This window comes from Eucyclogobius newberryi, unplaced genomic scaffold (genome assembly GCF_026437365.1).
Source record: "Eucyclogobius newberryi isolate DKJ021-1_F unplaced genomic scaffold, fEucNew1.0.hap1 SCAF_11, whole genome shotgun sequence".
Taxonomy (NCBI): domain Eukaryota; kingdom Metazoa; phylum Chordata; class Actinopteri; order Gobiiformes; family Gobiidae; genus Eucyclogobius; species Eucyclogobius newberryi.
The window spans coordinates 31,779,387-31,798,003 of record NW_027315735.1 but is presented as its reverse complement, the minus strand read 5'-3'; the positions used below and the strand labels follow the sequence as shown (position 1 = coordinate 31,798,003).

At 44.7% G+C, this 18,617-nt stretch overlaps 1 protein-coding gene across 1 annotated transcript in view; it reads right to left on the bottom strand.

Annotated features, from left to right (window-relative positions):
- fer1l4 (fer-1 like family member 4) overlaps window positions 1-15,458 on the bottom strand; it is a 51,541-nt gene extending 36,083 nt beyond the window's left edge. The window contains exons 1-16 of the mRNA XM_072440014.1: window positions 15,034-15,458; window positions 14,904-14,959; window positions 11,914-12,002; window positions 6,865-6,964; window positions 6,411-6,505; window positions 6,288-6,332; window positions 6,071-6,226; window positions 5,270-5,330; window positions 5,046-5,177; window positions 3,790-3,852; window positions 3,265-3,349; window positions 2,984-3,149; window positions 1,971-2,148; window positions 1,408-1,594; window positions 717-796; window positions 431-562 (exon numbers count right to left, since the gene is read on the bottom strand). Of these exons, the coding sequence (XP_072296115.1) occupies window positions 431-562; window positions 717-796; window positions 1,408-1,594; window positions 1,971-2,148; window positions 2,984-3,149; window positions 3,265-3,349; window positions 3,790-3,852; window positions 5,046-5,177; window positions 5,270-5,330; window positions 6,071-6,226; window positions 6,288-6,332; window positions 6,411-6,505; window positions 6,865-6,964; window positions 11,914-12,002; window positions 14,904-14,959; window positions 15,034-15,112 (1,704 nt within the window). The 5' untranslated portion in view covers window positions 15,113-15,458. The remainder of the gene's footprint in view (window positions 1-430; window positions 563-716; window positions 797-1,407; window positions 1,595-1,970; window positions 2,149-2,983; window positions 3,150-3,264; window positions 3,350-3,789; window positions 3,853-5,045; window positions 5,178-5,269; window positions 5,331-6,070; window positions 6,227-6,287; window positions 6,333-6,410; window positions 6,506-6,864; window positions 6,965-11,913; window positions 12,003-14,903; window positions 14,960-15,033) is intronic.
- Window positions 15,459-18,617: the final 3,159 nt, after the last annotated feature.

Here is an 18,617-nt window from a genome sequence, read left to right as displayed (position 1 = left end):
TAAAGTCTGAATATCATTTTACAATCTCTTTTTCCAAGACGCCTTTTCCATTTGTTTCCAGAAATGTCCAAAAGTATATATACATGCGCTCGCGGTGACGTCATACATCCGGGACTTCCCCATAGCGGCAATTTTGAAAGGGGCACCCGATATACTAGCAACCACCACGACTGCATCCTTTTCTACGGCATAATGAACAACAAATACTTTGATTCTTTAGACGATAACGGCAAACTAAGGTACGCGACAAAGCTCTCATTTCTTGGTCTGACAACAGAGCAATGTCCTTAGCTTGGATGTCGTATTTAGTAGACGTGCTGTTGTGCCCCTTTCAAAATGGCGGACTCGGTTGCTACTGTACAAGTTCCCGGATGTGCGAACGCATGTATTACATAAGCTCGATACAAAGCATTAAGCCTCAGGGAATAGCTTCAATTGCCTTAGTCACGGGGCCAGGCTGGACCTCGTTGACAGCTGAAGGAGAAGAGTAAACCTCCACACTCAGAGCGACCAGGATCCGGCCTCGGTAGAAGATGCCCTCGCCGAGTCCTTCGTTCAGAGCCTGGCAGACACAGAAAAGGGCACAAACTGAAACTTCCAACATGTTCATCTGCTGGAGAAAGGAGCAAAAGTGTGTGAAAAATGTACACGAATAGTGTCGAAACAGCAGAAAATATGAGTAAAAAGTGCGAGCGAAATCCAAAAGTGCGTGGTACCTGGTGTATGTCTCTCAGAGTGGAGTTCTGAGGCGATCCGTACAAGTTCACCCAGCTCGGACCAAACGTGGGGTTGAAACCTGCGACAATTCAGTGGTAAATGATTATGTATTAAATGTAATGAGTCGCTCTGAACCGGGATGAAAAACATGGCACGTGAATGTCAGACACGCCGTGAACAGCACTGTCTTATCTTTATGTTTGAAGCGTTTCAAACATACTACCACTTTATTGAAGTAGGTTATTAAAAAACAAAAACAATAGGTTGAAACACATGTGACTTTATCCTTGACGTTCCATTTGTGAAAACAGAATTGGTAAAACTGTTTTTTCATTTGATGCTTTTCACAACTATATACCATATTTTCTGGACTATAAGTCACACCAGCCAAAAAAGAGAAGAAATATACACATATAAGTCGCACCTCGGCCAAAACCATGAAAAAAATGCGACTTACAAACTATATAGTCAAAATGTGTAAACCTCCTTCTATGTGCAATTTTAAATGTTTTTTGAATTACGTATGAATTGACAAATGTATACGTTGAGACTGACTTGTTGTATTTATTGTATTTGTTTGTATTTATTCTAAATTTGAAATGCTCTTGTTTTATTCTCTGCGTGGAAACATGGCTCTCAGCTGGATAAATAAAGCTTAATAAGACTGAACCGGGTTAAAAGCCAACAGACCGTTCCTGGTTGGGTCCGAGATCTGCTGCAGATCCAGGAAGTGCGTTGCCAAGGCGACGTCCCCGGTCTTTGAGTCATCGAGGATCTGGATCTTGATTCGCTGAGCCAAAGGAGGAAACTGCTCGATGAACAGAATCTCCTCGTTCCACACGGGAGAACTGCTGGCTCCGGTCACAGAGGTCTCGCCCTGCACAGGGGTCAGAGGTCACACTACTGCAGGATGTGCTACTGTTTCATTTTCTTTCCACCGTTTTATTTCGTTTAAAGAACATTTACGTTGAGAGGAGTTTTGATCATCTGTTACTTTCCATCAATTACACTTCTACAAAGAGTGTTTAGATTTTGGCTCCACTATTTCAGGCTGATTCACAATATTACATTTTTTTTTACTTTTACTGTGCACTTTATTCAGTCCATTCCCCAGAACAAAATTATGTAAAAGCAAAGAAAAAATGTAAAGTCGAGAATTAAGTTAAAAATTAAAGTAACACAAAAAAGAAAACACAGTAAAAAGTATTTATTTGACGCAGAAAGCTGAAACAGTGGGTTGTATTTCTTCTCACCTGCTGTCCACAGAAGGTGACCTGCACGTACGGGTCGATGAACACCGTGCGATCGGACACGGCAATCTTGGCCATGAATCCAGAGTCCATCGTGGGAAGACCCTCGGCTCTGTAAATCTGGACCCTGAACCGGGCCCAAGGCCGGTCTTTGGACATGCCTCGGGGCAACATCAGGTTTCTGCGGGACAACAGAAGGAATCATGTGCAAACTGTGTAAAGTTCTCTTCTCACATCTTCTGAGACTGTGTCACACAAAGGACTTTATCGACACAATGTCCCTCAAGTTCAGGTTTACAGTCGACTGTCCACCTCCACCTTAAGACACAAATTTCTCTTTGACCTTGAGGTGAACATGTTAAACAAGGATGTGTTTGAAAGAGGTCATTTATGTGAAAATCCTGCTTTGAACAGAAGTGTTTGAACACACTGTAAATATATAATCTCCCCCCTGTTTACAATGCTATACTTAGGCCATAGCAGAGATCAAGCGAGTCAAGGCCGATAACAAGCAGTTTTGAGGTGGAGGCTAGCAGAGCTCAATAGAACACAAATGACCCAAGATTTAGCAATTAAACAGTCGTTAGGGAGAGACCGCCAAACAAGAGAACGACTCGAAACTGGTCTTTCAGGAGACAAAAACAGAGCAGTTTCAGGCTAGAACTCCTCCTTTGGGGATGGGCCAGTTCAGCCCAGGGCAGCACACATTTACATAGAATACATTTGTAGCTTCTCAGTCCAGTCCCTTAGATTGAAACCGACTCAATTAAAAAAAAACACAGAGAACTACTTTTGAAACATGTTTTACCATCCCCAATGCGATTACTACACAAGACTCCCACAAAAGGACTTCTCCGCACTCAACACAACAAAAACGACATTCAGTATTCTGCCAACAACAACAACAACAATAACAACAACAACAACAACAACAACAACAACAACAACAACAACAACAACAACAACGACAACAGCAGCCTGCGATACGGAATACAGTAGAGCTGGGCGTGACTCACTTCTCGATTTCGGGCGAGCTGCTGGAGCTGGATGCGGGCTCGATGCTGGTGCCCAGACTGTCCCCCTTCATCAGGACCCCGATCGTCGCCCTCACGTAACCTTTGACCCCGGAGCGCGTGTCAGTGGGGTCACACAGCGGCGCCCACTGCTGGTAGAAGCGCTGATCTGCAACATGTTTGACACTCTGAAGTTTGACAGCTATTGTTCAAAGAGATTGTAATGGCTTTTCTTTTTTTACCCCACCATTATATTTTATTAAAATGTGACATAAATCTGGCACCTGGTTGGTTGAAAACAGTCCTTATGTCCATTTTGAACAAGCCAATCAGATCCAAGAGAAATGGCAGTGTTTTTCTGTGATACACCTGAAATTAACATTCAAAAGATCAGGAACTAAGAAGAAGGAAAACGTTTGTTTAGCAGGTTGAAGTCAGAATATCTCAAAAAGACAGAATCAAGAATAAACATAAGTTACATTTTGCTCGATAAAATAATACAACCGTATTAATCGTCCAAAGAACAGGACATTTCATGTGTAAAAATTGCCAAAATTGCCAGATCTTACTGAAAATTGGCATTCAAAAAATCAAATTTCCCCCATGTTTTTAGTTAAAACTTTAATAAATTAGACAGATTTAAATGAATCCTTCTTGATCTGTCAAAATCAGAACAAGATTGTAAAGTTGTCTGAAGCTGTCTCCGTTTAGCATTGATCGTCCTGAAGAAAGTAAATCTTTAGACCAAATATATATATAAATATGCAAATACAACTTGGCCTGGTGAGTGCAGTAAACGCCACACGTACCTGGATCTCAATGATTTTGTCGAAGAGCATCTCTGGAGCCTCCTGAAGCTCAAACACGAAATTCTGAAACATGAACAAGCGTCTCATATTTAAATTGACCCCGTAACTAAAATCTCCATTGTTTATTTACCTACATATAAAGAGTAAAAAAAAAACACAAAACAATCTGCAGTAAAGATGTGAACTGGAAATAGTGCGACCAAAAGACCAAACTTGGAAGAACATTTTGGTGAATTTGGTACAACGTTTAGCTCAAGTCAGCGTCAGAGGGCGTGGCAGTTTTGGTGAGAAATATGATGAACGTGGTAAAAAAAAAAAAAAACATTTGACGCCAGAGTACAGGAACAAACCAGCTAAAACCAAACCTAAAAAAAATATGAGAATACTAGGAAAGATTTAAATGGATCTGGACATATTTCAGTGGGATTTTCTACACACCGTCTCTGCAATAAATCATTCTAAGTTGTGCTGAAACTGGCCTCACACAGACCACATTCCAAGATAAGGAGAAAGCTGCAGACCCAAGGACATCTCTGTGCGATGGAACGGCGAATGGACAAATACTGAGAGAAGGCGTCAACCTTCATACCACATGAAAATGTATAAATAGTTTGAGCGCACAGGGACAGGGCGCGATCCGGACTACGCCCGTGTAAGTCGCCGTCACATTCGATAGGGACAGATGGTAAGCGCTCTGTTTATCTGTATTAGAATTGTACATGGCAGGGATTAAACATTTGAATCTTTTTAACTGTTTTGATTCTTGCCCTTTCTTTCATAAACGAGCACGCCGACAATTTTAAAACAAGAATAAGAACACAACATGACAAAAAATTACTATAAGTCGATTCTGTACCCTTCCCTGGACCTTTCCCGCTGTATCACCCGGCGTTTACCTCGTTGTAGTACGGACAGTTGGTGGACTTCTGCGTTTACCTCGTTGTAGTACGGACAGTTGATGGACTTCTGCGTTTACCTCGTTGTAGTACGGACAGTTGGTGGACTTCTGCGTTTACCTCGTTGTAGTACGGACAGTTGGTGGACTTCTGCGTTTACCTCGTTGTAGTACGGACAGTTGATGGACTTCTGCGTTTACCTCGTTGTAGTACGGACAGTTGGTGGACTTCTGCGTTTACCTCGTTGTAGTACGGACAGTTGGTGGACTTCTGCGTTTACCTCGTTGTAGTACGGACAGTTGGTGGACTTCTGCGTTTACCTCGTTGTAGTACGGACAGTTGGTGGACTTCTGCGTTTACCTCGTTGTAGTACGGACAGTTGGTGGACTTCTGCGTGGCCGTGTGTCTCTTGTGACTCCCGACGCGCACAAACACCACCGGGTTGATGTTGACCCCGACCAGTTTCTGAGCCTCCATGACGTTCACACTGATCTGATGACGACGGGACATGAAACATCGCCAGCGTTTAGCGTAAATGCGGCGCGCTCGCACGTTTTTTACACGCTTCGGTTTAAAGATCTGACCTGGAAACTGTGGACTCTGGGAGCGGCTCCGGCTTCTCTCTTCGACAGAGCTCTGCAACGACTGAACAGACAAAGGATATGTTCAACTTTTTAGATTAACGCTAATTTAAACCTGTTCTTCTTGTATTTTAATGCCGTTAACGACATATTGTGGGTCACATTTTTTCACTATTTCAATTCCAAGGTAAATGCTTGACTTTTGACCTCTATTTCATACATATCTCCTCTTGCTCATGTGTACTGTAGTAATACATGAGTAAATCGGCCTCCACGCCCCCTAGTGGTTGTACAAAATAATACTCAATAGTAGTGGCTATACTTTCTACGGTTGCTGAATGGGTTAATTGTGACAAAACCAGGTCAATTTATATTGCTTCTTGTCATTGTATGTGGTATTTATGTATCAAAGTAGTAGAGTCTGTACTTCCTTATTGGATATATTGCATTTATTCATGATTTAAGTGTTATTGTGTGTGTGTTTTTCCCCCCTTCATTATTCTAAAGTGCCACAGCAGGTACGTTCGAATGTTTCTTATTCCTTTTTTTCCACCGCCTGATAAAAGAGAACTATCAAGCCCCTGGGAAATACAGAAAAATGGCCTAGAAAAGAAAAAGTAGGTAATAACCCACTTATTTTCAGTTCAGAAACAGCTTCAGTTTGAATTAGAGGAGGAAAAAATGTCTGTAATGCTAACCGAATCAAGAGCATTTACTTATTTAGGCTATGGAACGTAATTATACAAGTGCTCTCCACTCCCCCTAGTGGCTACATGTAGTACGTCTGCCCCCGGTGGTCGTCACCTGAGTAGCTGTGTGAATGTCACCGCCTCGAGCTCCGTGTAGTCTTCGTCCAAGTCTTCGTCGCTGTCTTGCTCCTCTTCGCCGGTCGTCACGAGCTCCCGCCCCAAACGCCGGACCTCGCGCTCCAATTGGCTGGGACGGGCCGCGCTCAGCTGGCTGCAAACCAACATTTCTTTCAGTCCGTTGTCAAACTTCTAATTTTGCTTTCAATACTCACTTCTCGATATCGTCAAAAGTGTCATTTCTGATCACGAGACACGAGCTGGAAACATAAAGACAATAACTGTGAATATGAAAACTATTGGTTTGAATATTTAATTGTTTGACTATATAATCTCACTCGTCTATGTCGTCCAGTCGGATGAAGTCCTGTCCATCCCAGTTTCCTGCAGCTCCTTGAACTGGGTGGTACCTGATGTCCAGCTCAATGTAAATCTAATCACAACAGAAAATAAACAACGGTGACAATTATAATTCAGTTTTATCTTTCTTTAAAAGGTGCACAATGTGATTTTCTGGTGGAAAGTGCGCCACCTGCTTGTCTCCATGGAGCTGTCATTGCTGTACCTCGAATATCTGGCATTAAGCAAGCTGTTAATACCACCAAGTCAAGTTATAGGTCAGATCTGTGTAGAGGCGAGCCTGCTCATGGTAAGAAACCACAAGTATTTTATTTATATATTTATAAAATGTAAGATAAATTTCATACTATATTGTGAAATGTCTAAATTGATAAGTGTTAATGTGTTCTGTAAGTAATTAAGTAACGAATAACAGTTTGTATTTGCACTTACATCTGTGAGACTGTAGTTGGCATCAGTGAGAGGCTCTCTGAGAATTAACCGCCCTGACGTTAACACGTGCTGCAGGCTGACCTCCAACTGACCCAGCAGTCTGCAGGGAGGGGGGAGAGAAGGACACATGAAAGACGGCAAGGAAGGAGGGAAGAGGTGAGGGAGGGCAAGGAGACAGACAAGGAGACAAAGAGGAGAGAGAGGGGAGAGACGAGGAGGCAAGGAGACAGACAAGGAGACAAAGAGAGAAGAGAGGAGGAAGAAGAGGAGGCAAGGAGGCAAAGAGAGGAGAGAGGAGAAAGAAGAGGAGGCAAGGAGACAGACAAGGAGACAAAGAGAGAAGAGAGGAGGAAGAAGAGGAGGCAAGGAGACAGACAAGGAGACAAAGAGAGAAGAGAGGAGGAAGAAGAGAAGGCAAGGAGACAGACAAGGAGTCAAAGAGAGAAGAGAGGAGAAAGAAGAGGAGGCAAGGAGACAGACAAGGAGACAAAGAGAGAAGAGAGGAGGAAGAAGAGGAGGCAAGGAGACAGACAAGGAGACAAACAGAGAAGAGAGGAGGAAGAAGAGGAGACAAGGAGACAGACAAGGCGTCAAAGAGAGAAGAGAGGAGAAAGAAGAGGAGGCAAGGAGAAAGGCAAGGAGACAAAGAGAGGAGAAAGAAGAGGAGGCAAGGAGACTGACAAGGAGACAAAGAGAGAAGAGAGGAGGAAGAAGAGGAGGCAAGGAGACAGACACGGAGACAAAGAGAGAAGAGAGGAGGAAGAAGAGGAGGCAAGGAGACAGACAAGGAGACAAAGAGAGAAGAGAGGAGGAAGACGAGGAGGCAAGGAGACAGACAAGGAGACAAAGAGAGAAGAGAGGAGAAAGAAGAGGAGGCAAGGAGACAGACAAGGAGACAAAGAGAGAAGAGAGGAGGAAGAAGAGAAGGCAAGGAGACAGACAAGGAGTCAAAGAGAGAAGAGAGGAGAAAGAAGAGGAGGCAAGGAGACAGACAAGGAGACAAAGAGAGAAGAGAGGAGGAAGAAGAGGAGGCAAGGAGACAGACAAGGAGACAAGGAGACAAACAGAGAAGAGAGGAGGAAGAAGAGGAGACAAGGAGACAGACAAGGCGTCAAAGAGAGAAGAGAGGAGAAAGAAGAGGAGGCAAGGAGAAAGGCAAGGAGACAAAGAGAGAAGAGAGGAGGAAGACGAGGAGGCAAGGAGACAGACAAGGAGACAAAGAGAGAAGAGAGGAGAAAGAAGAGGAGGCAAGGAGACAGACAAGGAGACAAAGAGAGAAGAGAGGAGGAAGACGAGGAGGCAAGGAGACAGACAAGGAGACAAAGAGAGAAGAGAGGAGAAAGAAGAGGAGGCAAGGAGACAGACAAGGAGACAAAGAGAGAAGAGAGGAGGAAGAAGAGGAGGCAAGGAGACAGACAAGGAGACAAAGAGAGAAGAGAGGAGGAAGAAGAGAAGGCAAGGAGACAGACAAGGAGTCAAAGAGAGAAGAGAGGAGAAAGAAGAGGAGGCAAGGAGAATGGCAAGGAGACAAAGAGAGGAGAAAGAAGAGGAGGCAAGGAGACTGACAAGGAGACAAAGAGAGAAGAGAGGAGGAAGAAGAGGAGGCAAGGAGACAGACACGGAGACAAAGAGAGAAGAGAGGAGGAAGAAGAGGAGGCAAGGAGACAGACAAGGAGACAAAGAGAGGAGGGAGGAGGAAGAAGAGGAGGCAAGGAGACAGACAAGGAGACAAAGAGAGAAGAGAGGAGAAAGAAGAGGAGGCAAGGAGACAGACAAGGAGACAAAGAGAGAAGAGAGGAGGAAGACGAGGAGGCAAGGAGACAGACAAGGAGACAAAGAGAGAAGAGAGGAGAAAGAAGAGGAGGCAAGGAGACAGACAAGGAGACAAAGAGAGAAGAGAGGAGGAAGAAGAGGAGGCAAGGAGACAGACACGGAGACAAAGAGAGAAGAGAGGAGGAAGACGAGGAGGCAAGGAGACAGACAAGGAGACAAAGAGAGAAGAGAGGAGAAAGAAGAGGAGGCAAGGAGACAGACAAGGAGACAAAGAGAGAAGAGAGGAGAAAGAAGAGGAGGCAAGGAGACAGACAAGGAGACAAAGAGAGAAGAGAGGAGGAAGAAGAGGAGGCAAGGAGACAGACAAGGAGACAAGGAGAGAAGAGAGGAGGAAGAAGAGAAGGCAAGGAGACAGACAAGGAGTCAAAGAGAGAAGAGAGGAGAAAGAAGAGGAGGCAAGGAGAATGGCAAGGAGACAAAGAGAGGAGAAAGAAGAGGAGGCAAGGAGACTGACAAGGAGACAAAGAGAGAAGAGAGGAGGAAGAAGAAGAAGCAAGGAGACAGACACGGAGACAAAGAGAGAAGAGAGGAGGAAGAAGAGGAGGCAAGGAGACAGACAAGGAGACAAAGAGAGGAGGGAGGAGAAAGAAGAGGAGGCAAGGAGACAGACAAGGAGACAAAGAGAGAAGAGAGGAGAAAGAAGAGGAGGCAAGGAGACAGACAAGGAGACAAAGAGAGAAGAGAGGAGGAAGACGAGGAGGCAAGGAGACAGACAAGGAGACAAAGAGAGAAGAGAGGAGAAAGAAGAGGAGGCAAGGAGACAGACGAGGAGACAAGGAGACAAAGAGAGAAGAGAGGAGGAAGAAGAGGAGACAAGGAGACAGACAAGGCGTCAAAGAGAGAAGAGAGGAGAAAGAAGAGGAGGCAAGGAGAAAGGCAAGGAGACAAAGAGAGGAGAAAGAAGAGGAGGCAAGGAGACTGACAGGGAGACAAAGAGAGAAGAGAGGAGGAAGAAGAGGAGGCAAGGAGACAGACAAGGAGACAAAGAGAGAAGAGAGGAGAAAGAAGAGGAGGCAAGGAGACAGACAAGGAGACAAAGAGAGAAGAGAGGAGGAAGAAGAGGAGGCAAGGAGACAGACAAGGAGACAAGGAGACAAACAGAGAAGAGAGGAGGAAGAAGAGGAGACAAGGAGACAGACAAGGCGTCAAAGAGAGAAGAGAGGAGAAAGAAGAGGAGGCAAGGAGAAAGGCAAGGAGACAAAGAGAGGAGAAAGAAGAGGAGGCAAGGAGACTGACAAGGAGACAAAGAGAGAAGAGAGGAGGAAGAAGAGGAGGCAAGGAGACAGACAAGGAGACAAAGAGAGAAGAGAGGAGGAAGAAGAGGAGGCAAGGAGACAGATCAAGAAGGTAGAAGAGAGGAAATGAGATTAGAAGACTGAGAAAAAAGACAGGAAAAGAGGGAGGAGAGGGGGCTAGGAAGCAGAACAAGGAGGAAAGGATTGAGGAAATGAGAAAGGGCTGAATGAAATGCGGCAATAAAGAAAGAAAGAAAGAAAGAAAGAGAAAAGAGGTCAAGGAGAGAATGAAGGAGAAGAGGCAAGGAGTAACAGCATAGAGGAATAATCAATATGACGGACGAAGGAGGGCGAAAGGGTTAGAGAAAAGGAGAAATACTACAGGGATGAAAAGGGAGGAGGGGATGGAGGCAAAGAGGAAGGAGATGAGGTAATGACACAAAGAAAGGAAGACAGGTCAAGGAGACGTAACAAGGAGATAAGAGAAAGCCCAAGGAGGGTGGAAAGGAGATAAGAGTGCATGAAATATGGCAAGGAGAAAGGAAGAGGGGAGAGAGTTCAAGAAGACAGAGCAAAGGAGCGAGGAAAGGAGAGAAGATAGAGGTCAAGGAGGAACACCAAAGAGACCAAAGGAAAGAGGAGGATGGAGAAGATCCTCTAGGGAACAACAAGGAGACAGGGGGAACGATTAAGGGAACGAGGAGGGAGAGAAGGAGGGAGGAGAGGAGGTGTGGAGGATACAAGGGGTTAAAGGCGCACGAAAAGGGAGGAGGAGAAGAGGGAAGGAGAGGAGGTGTGGAGGATACAAGGAGATAAAGGTGCATGAAAAGGGAGGAGGAGAAGAGGGGAGGAGAGGAGGTGTGGAGGATACAAGGAGATAAAGGTGCATGAAAAGGTAGGAGGAGAAGAGGGGAGGAGAGGAGGTGTGGAGGATACAAGGAGATAAAGGTGCATGAAAAGGGAGGAGGAGAAGAGGGAGGAGAGGAGGTGTGGAGGATACAAGGAGATAAAGGTGCATGAAAAGGGAGGAGGAGAAGAGGGAGGAGAGGAGGTGTGGAGGATACAAGGAGTTAAAGGCGCACAAAAAGGTAGGAGGAGAAGAGGGGAGGAGAGGAGGTGTGGAGGATACAAGGTGATAAAGGTGCATGAAAAGGGAGGAGGAGAAGAGGAGAGGAGAGGAGGTGTGGAGGATACAAGGAGATAAAGGTGCATGAAAAGGGAGGAGGAGAAGAGGGGAGGAGAGGAGGTGTGGAGGATACAAGGAGATAAAGGTGCATGAAAAGGGAGGAGGAGAAGAGGGGAGGAGAGGAGGTGTGGAGGATACAAGGAGATAAAGGTGCATGAAAAGGTAGGAGGAGAAGAGGGGAGGAGAGGAGGTGTGGAGGATACAAGGAGATAAAGGTGCATGAAAAGGGAGGAGGAGAAGAGGGGAGGAGAGGAGGTGTGGAGGATACAAGGAGATAAAGGTGCATGAAAAGGTAGGAGGAGAAGAGGGGAGGAGAGGAGGTGTGGAGGATACAAGGAGATAAAGGTGCATGAAAAGGTAGGAGGAGAAGAGGGGAGGAGAGGAGGTGTGGAGGATACAAGGAGATAAAGGTGCATGAAAAGGGAGGAGGAGAAGAGGGAGGAGAGGAGGTGTGGAGGATACAAGGAGATAAAGGTGCATGAAAAGGGAGGAGGAGAAGAGGGAGGAGAGGAGGTGTGGAGGATACAAGGAGTTAAAGGCGCACAAAAAGGTAGGAGGAGAAGAGGGGAGGAGAGGAGGTGTGGAGGATACAAGGTGATAAAGGTGCATGAAAAGGGAGGAGGAGAAGAGGAGAGGAGAGGAGGTGTGGAGGATACAAGGAGATAAAGGTGCATGAAAAGGGAGGAGGAGAAGAGGGAGGAGGGGAGGTGTGGAGGATACAAGGAGATAAAGGCGCTTGAAAGATGAAAAGGGAGGAGGAGAAGAGGGGAGGAAGCGAGGAGACAAGGGACTGACCTGTTGGAGAAGATCTTGCTGCAGTTGTAAACGCAGACGGACAGCACTTCATTTTTGCCCAGTTTATCGTAGTGAGGCCAGCGGAAATACTGTAAAGAGGCAATTACTTCAAATAATACACGTTTACGGTCATATTTAGGTCCTAAGTTTATTGTAACACGATAAAAAACAACAGTGACCTCCCATTTTGAGGTTCAAGAAGTAAATATCCTATTCATTTTTCCCGAGGCGCCTTCACCGTCATTGCCACATGCTGCTTACTCTCCATTGCGCCTTTAAACTTTGAATATTTGAATTTTATAAAACAAGTATGCGGAAAATAAATCTAAAATGTACTTAAGGAGCCACAGCAGTGTTATCAGATTTAGTCTGACGTCAGCTCCAAATATCGAGACTCACGCCTGAAAAGCAAACACTGACCTGTCGTAGTGTTAGGAGAGCGGCGTCTGTCTTTGGACTACACTACCCATAAGCCCCTGCTGTAAAAGGGTTTGTTCTGTAATAACGCTAAAGGATTTTGTCATGATGTTTGTTCACATAAACCATTTTGAACAACAACATAAGACCTCCAGACAATCAGTCAAGGTCAAATGTACTTGTATATTTCTAATGTTTTTACTGTGTATTTTACTGAGCTAAAGTTTAAGTAATTGTAATGAAAATTGTGTACTTTTTTACTGTCGTGTTCACCTGCCCCTAAATACAGAATCAGAAGACTTTAGTTATCTTTTTGCAGCCACCAGGGGGAAAACACACACCAAAATCAAAACAAAAACCAAGTACACAAGTATACAAGTACAAAAGTACACAAGTATACAAGGACACAAGTACACAAGTACACAAGGACACAAGTATACAAGGACACAAGTATACAAGGACACAAGTATACAAGGACACAGGTATACAAGGACACAAGTACACAAGGACACAAGTATACAAGCACACAAGTATACAAGGACACAAGTACACAAGGACACAAGTATACAAGTACACAAGTATACAAGTACACAAGTACACAAATACACAAGTACACAAGGACACAAGTATACAAGGACACAAGTATACAAGGACACAAGTAGACAAGGACACAAGTATACAAGTACACAAGTACACAAGTATACAAGGACACAAGTATACAAGGACAAAAGCATACAAGTACACAAGTATACAAGGACACAAGTATACAAGGACAAAAGCATACAAGTACACAAGTATACAAGGACAAAAGTATACAAATACACAAGTACACAAGTATACAAGGACACAAGTACAGGCTCGATAAAAGAATAAAAAGCATACAAAGTGTAATCCTGAAGAGTTCATTTAATCTAATCGCAGAATTGTTAAAGATGTAGAACAGCGGTTGGTTCTAATCCGGGGCATCTGGGTCATCAATAATCTGAATATCTTTCCTGGCGTCCCGACTTCCCCTGAGTGAAGTCGGAGCTCTTTGCTTTGACTTTATCAATACTGTTTAAGCGGTTCTTTTCCTTCACATAGAGACCAACAAACCAGGAAACAGAGGAGAAAGTGAGGTAAAAGAGCAGTGGCATTAAAGGTCCAGTGTTGTCATGGTTCCCAGATTATTATATGGCTCGACCTGCTGAAACCTCCTGACCATGAATGATGCTCGGGCTGTGGTCACCTTTCCTTTGCCTAAAGTCTAAAATTAGATCTTTGCTTTCAGAGACATTTGGGTAATTCTTATCGCATAAAGTGGACAAATCACAAAGACTCCGGGACTTGCAGCACAGATTGAGAACCCCTGCTGGAGATGATGATAACAGTAACAATACTTTTACTGTGTTGAAAACAGTGTGACAGTGTGTGTGTGTTTCTGTGCCGTGAGTGTGTGGTGAGGGAGGGGCCACTGTGTGTTCTACAGGAGAGGCTCAGTTTATGGGCCATGGGAAGTCATTAATTCAATCTGTGCCGAGCATTGTGTTTGTAGAACATGGAATTTAAGGAGTAGAATCTGTGCTGAAGAATTAAGAGTCTAAAGGACTAAAACGAAACAGGAGTATTTCATTTGAAGTGTCTTGTTCAAGGAAACAACAGGATAAACTGACTAGTGTTGTGTTTCCGCTGTGCATGAGCTCCACATGTGGTGTCGATAGAAACATGTGGGATAGAAACATGTGGGATACAAACTTGTGGGATAGAAACATGTGGGATAGAAACATGTGGGATACAAACTTGTGGGATAGAAACATGTGGGATAGAAACATGTGGGATAGAAACATGTGGGATAGAAACATGTGGGATAGAAACATATGGGATAGAAACATATGGGATAGAAACATGTGGGATAGAAACATGTGGGATACAAACTTGTGGGATAGAAACATGTGGGATAGAAACATGTGGGATACAAACTTGTGGGATAGAAACATGTGGGATAGAAACATGTGGGATAGAAACATGTGGGATACAAACTTGTGGGATAGAAACATGTGGGATAGAAACATGTGGGATACAAACTTGTGGGATAGAAACATGTGGGATAGAAACATGTGGGATAGAAACATGTGGGATAGAAACATGTGGGATAGAAACATATGGGATAGAAACATGTGGGATAGAAACATGTGGGATAGAAACATGTGGGATAGAAACATGTGGGATAGAAACATGTGGGATAGAAACATGTGGGATAGAAACATGTGGGATACAAACTTGTGGGATAGAAACATATGGGATAGAAACATGTGGGATAGAAACATATGGGATAGAAACATGTGGGATAGAAACATGTGGGATACAAACTTGTGGGATAGAAACATATGGGATACAAACTTGTGGGATAGAAACATATGGGATAGAAACATATGGGATAGAAACATGTGGGATAGAAACATGTGGGATAGAAACATGTGGGATACAAACTTGTGGGATACAAACATATGGGATAGAAACATGTGGGATAGAAACATGTGGGATAGAAACATATGGGATAGAAACATGTGGGATTATTAGTGTGAGTGTTTGACCTCATTGAAGACGGCTGTTTCCTCGCACTGAAGTATTCTTGTCTTGTGGCTGAAACCTGACAAACAAATGCACATGAGGCTCAGGAGACAAATAACAGACAAACTGAAGACATTATTTGGGACATTTTACCTCTGAATTTGAGCGTGACCTTCCTGTCGCTGCGGCCAGGTAAATTCCACACCTTCCTCAGAGTCGCACTGATCGACATCTTCACCAGAGAAGCACCTGAGACAGACTAAGACAGGTGGAGTGTCCTCAGACAGGTGGAGTGTCCTCAGACAGGTGGAATGTCCTCAGACAGGTGGAGTGTCCTCAGACAGGTGGAGTGTCCTCAGACAGGTGAAGTGTCCTCAGACAGGTGAAGTGTCCTCAGACAGGTGGAGTGTCCTCAGACAGGTGGAGTGTCCTCAGACAGGTGGAGTGTCCTCAGACAAGTGGAGTGTCCTCAGACAGGTGGAGTGTCCTCAGACAAGTGGAGTGTCCTCAGACAGGTGGAGTGTCCTCAGACAAGTGGAGTGTCCTCAGACAGGTGGAGTGTACTCAGACAGGTGGAGTGTACTCAGACAAGTGGAGTGTCCTCAGACAGGTGGAGTGTACTCAGACAGGTGGAGTGTCCTCAGACAGGTGATGCACATATTGTCCCCAAAACATTGGATCTTGTGAGAAGGACAAAATTTTTTTTCAACTTTTGATAGTTATTGAAACTGGGGATGGGTGATACATTGGTATAGGCCCCTATATATATATATATATATATACATCCATAAGTACATCAAGGGCAAGGCTCCTACAGATGACGTGCTCAGTTAATGTCTCAGACAATGGGGAACAGAGGATGATGAGGTGCTGGAGGGTCCATCATGGGAGGACACACCCCTACATGGGAGGACACGCCCCTACATGGGTGGACACGCCCCTACATGGGATGTACCACCGGAACATAACTGTAGAGGCTGATATCACAAAATCCTACCAATGGCTAGAAAGAGCCGGTCTGAAGGACGGCACAGAGGCCCTGATCATGGCAGCAGGAGCAGGCTCCAAAGGTGGTGGAGAACGACCGAGCTAAGGTTCTCTGGGACTTCCAGATACAGACAGACCGAATGGTAATGGCGAACCAACCGGACATACTGGTGGTGGACAAGGTGCAGAGGAAAGCCGTGGTGGTGGACATTGCAGTACCGTAGGATGGAAACATCAGGAAAAAGGAACATGAGAAACTAGAGAAATACCCGGGCCTCAGAGAGGAGCTGGAGAAAGCCTGGAGCGTGAAGGTAGCGGTGGTGCTCGTAGTGATCGGAGCACTTGGGGCAGTGACCCCCAAACTGGAGGAATGACTTGAGCAGATCCAGGAAAAACATCGAAGATCTCGGACCAGAAAAGTGCAGTGCAGGAACAGCAAAGATACTGAAGAACCCTCAAGTTCCCAGTTCTCTGAGGACCCGAGCTTGAAGGGGGAGAAATATATATATATATATATATATATATATATATCACACACATACATATATATATATATATATATATATATATATATATATATATATATATATATATATATATATATATATATATATATATATATATATATATATATATATATATATATATATATATATATATATAAAAGGTTTTGTTGTGTGTTTTGTTTAAATGACTTCTGAACAAAAGTGGATGTCAGGTGGATTTAAAGGCTGGAAAACTGTTGGACGATCGCTCGCCTCACAGCAAAGAAGGTTCGGGGTTTGATTCCCTTTATGTGTGGAGTTGGTCTCTCCCTGTGTCTGTGGGTTTCCTCTGGTTTTCCCCATCAAGCCAAACAATGCACAAAAGTTAAACCATCCGGCTTAAGTGGATGACCTGAAGATGGGTCAAATGCAGAGGACAAACTTTCCTATGGGGACAGTGAGGTGTACTTTGACCTTAACCTTTGACCTTAACCTTAATTATCTATCAATAATGAGATTTACTGAAGACAAGCAGGGAACATTTCACTAACCCTGAAATGCACCATTCACAACATCAGCAACAAGATAAAGCAATATTAGCACTAGTATCTTAGTTAATGATTTAGCTGTTTTGAATGCAAAAGGACAGAGAAAATGGGAATCTTGACTAAAATCGACAGATTAAGGTGAATCTGCTCCAGCTCGTCCTGAGACTAAAGAGCTTTTTCATCAAAAACACTACATTTCGTGTCGTTCTGAGTCATCAACACATGGCATGTTTTGGAGTCTGTGTATAAACCAAGATGACTAAATTACTCAACGTTTATTTCCTTAATCAATAGTTCAAATTAATTGATTCACTTGTTGCAGCCCTGATAAACTTCACTGACATTTCATACCATCAAAGGCAAGTTAGGTGAGGGGAAGGAACTGCGTATTGACACTTTGCCTCGAGCCAAGACAAACTATTTTAAAGTCGTTTTTACCCTTCGAGACGTTTCACAATGTTTGTAAGTTGGTTTATATCAGTCTGCTGTGATGCCATTTAAACACATTTACAGTTTTCACCTCAGAAACAGACACTCAAACTGGAACAAATGTAACAAAAACGTTTGGTTCAGTGCCTCACCTGCAGTTCCTCCTGTAGTTTCTCCTTTAGTTTTTCCTGTAGTTTCTCCTACATTTTCTCCTGTAATTTCTTGTCCTGGCCTCTGCCTTTGCCTCAACACCTGCTCTCAACAAAATTGTAGCCGTGAGTGTGTGTTTGATGAAGGGAGGGACGTGTATTTACTCAAGGACTGGTCCATGGAGCTGAGGAAGGAACAGTTACGTTGCGCTTATATCAACAAACAAATAATTGCCTTCTTGAAAACACAGATGTACAGTAAACATTTAGAAGATTGACAGACCCAAAGTTATTGTGGAGAGCAGAACTCACTGAGGCCAACTATGAATGACTTAATGAGCCCCAGGCTCCTTAAGTCCTGCGCAGATGAACTGTGTGGAGTTATGGAGCATGTCTTCAACATGAGCCTGAAGCTGAGGGTGGTACCACAGGTCTGGAAGACCTCCTGTCTGGTACCTGTGCCCAAGACACCGCGCGCCAAAGACCTCAACAGCTTCAGGCCAGTGGCTCTCACGTCCCACCTGATGAAGACACTGGAGCGGCTGGTCCTGGACCACCTCCGCTCCACCATGAGCTCAGCCATGGACCCGCTGCAGTTTGCGTACCGGCCTGGCATCGGAGTGGAGGACGCCGTCATCTCCCTGCTGCACCGCTCTCTCTCTCACCTGGAAAAGCCTGGCAGCTCTGTGAGGATCCTGTTCTTCGATCTCTCCAGCGCCTTCAACACCATCCAGCCGCTGCTCCTGAGGGACAAGCTGGAGACGGCTGGAGTGGAGTATGACCTGGCTTCTTCACCCTCTACACTGCAGAGCTCAGACACGACACGGACAGCTGTGTCCTGCAGAAGTTCTCTGATGACTCTGCCATCATCGGACTCATCACGGACGACGATGACGCGGAGTACAGAGGACTGGCGCAGGACTTTGTGGACTGGTGTCAGCGGAACCACCTCCTCATCAACGCGAGGAAGACCAAGGAGATGGTGGTGGACTTCCACAGACGCCACTCCACTGCCCCCTCACCAGTGAACATCCAGGGACGGGACATTGAGAGAGTGGACTCATACAAGTACCTGGGTGTTCATCTGAACCACAAACTGGACTGGACTCATAACACAGACGCACTGTACAGGAAGAGCC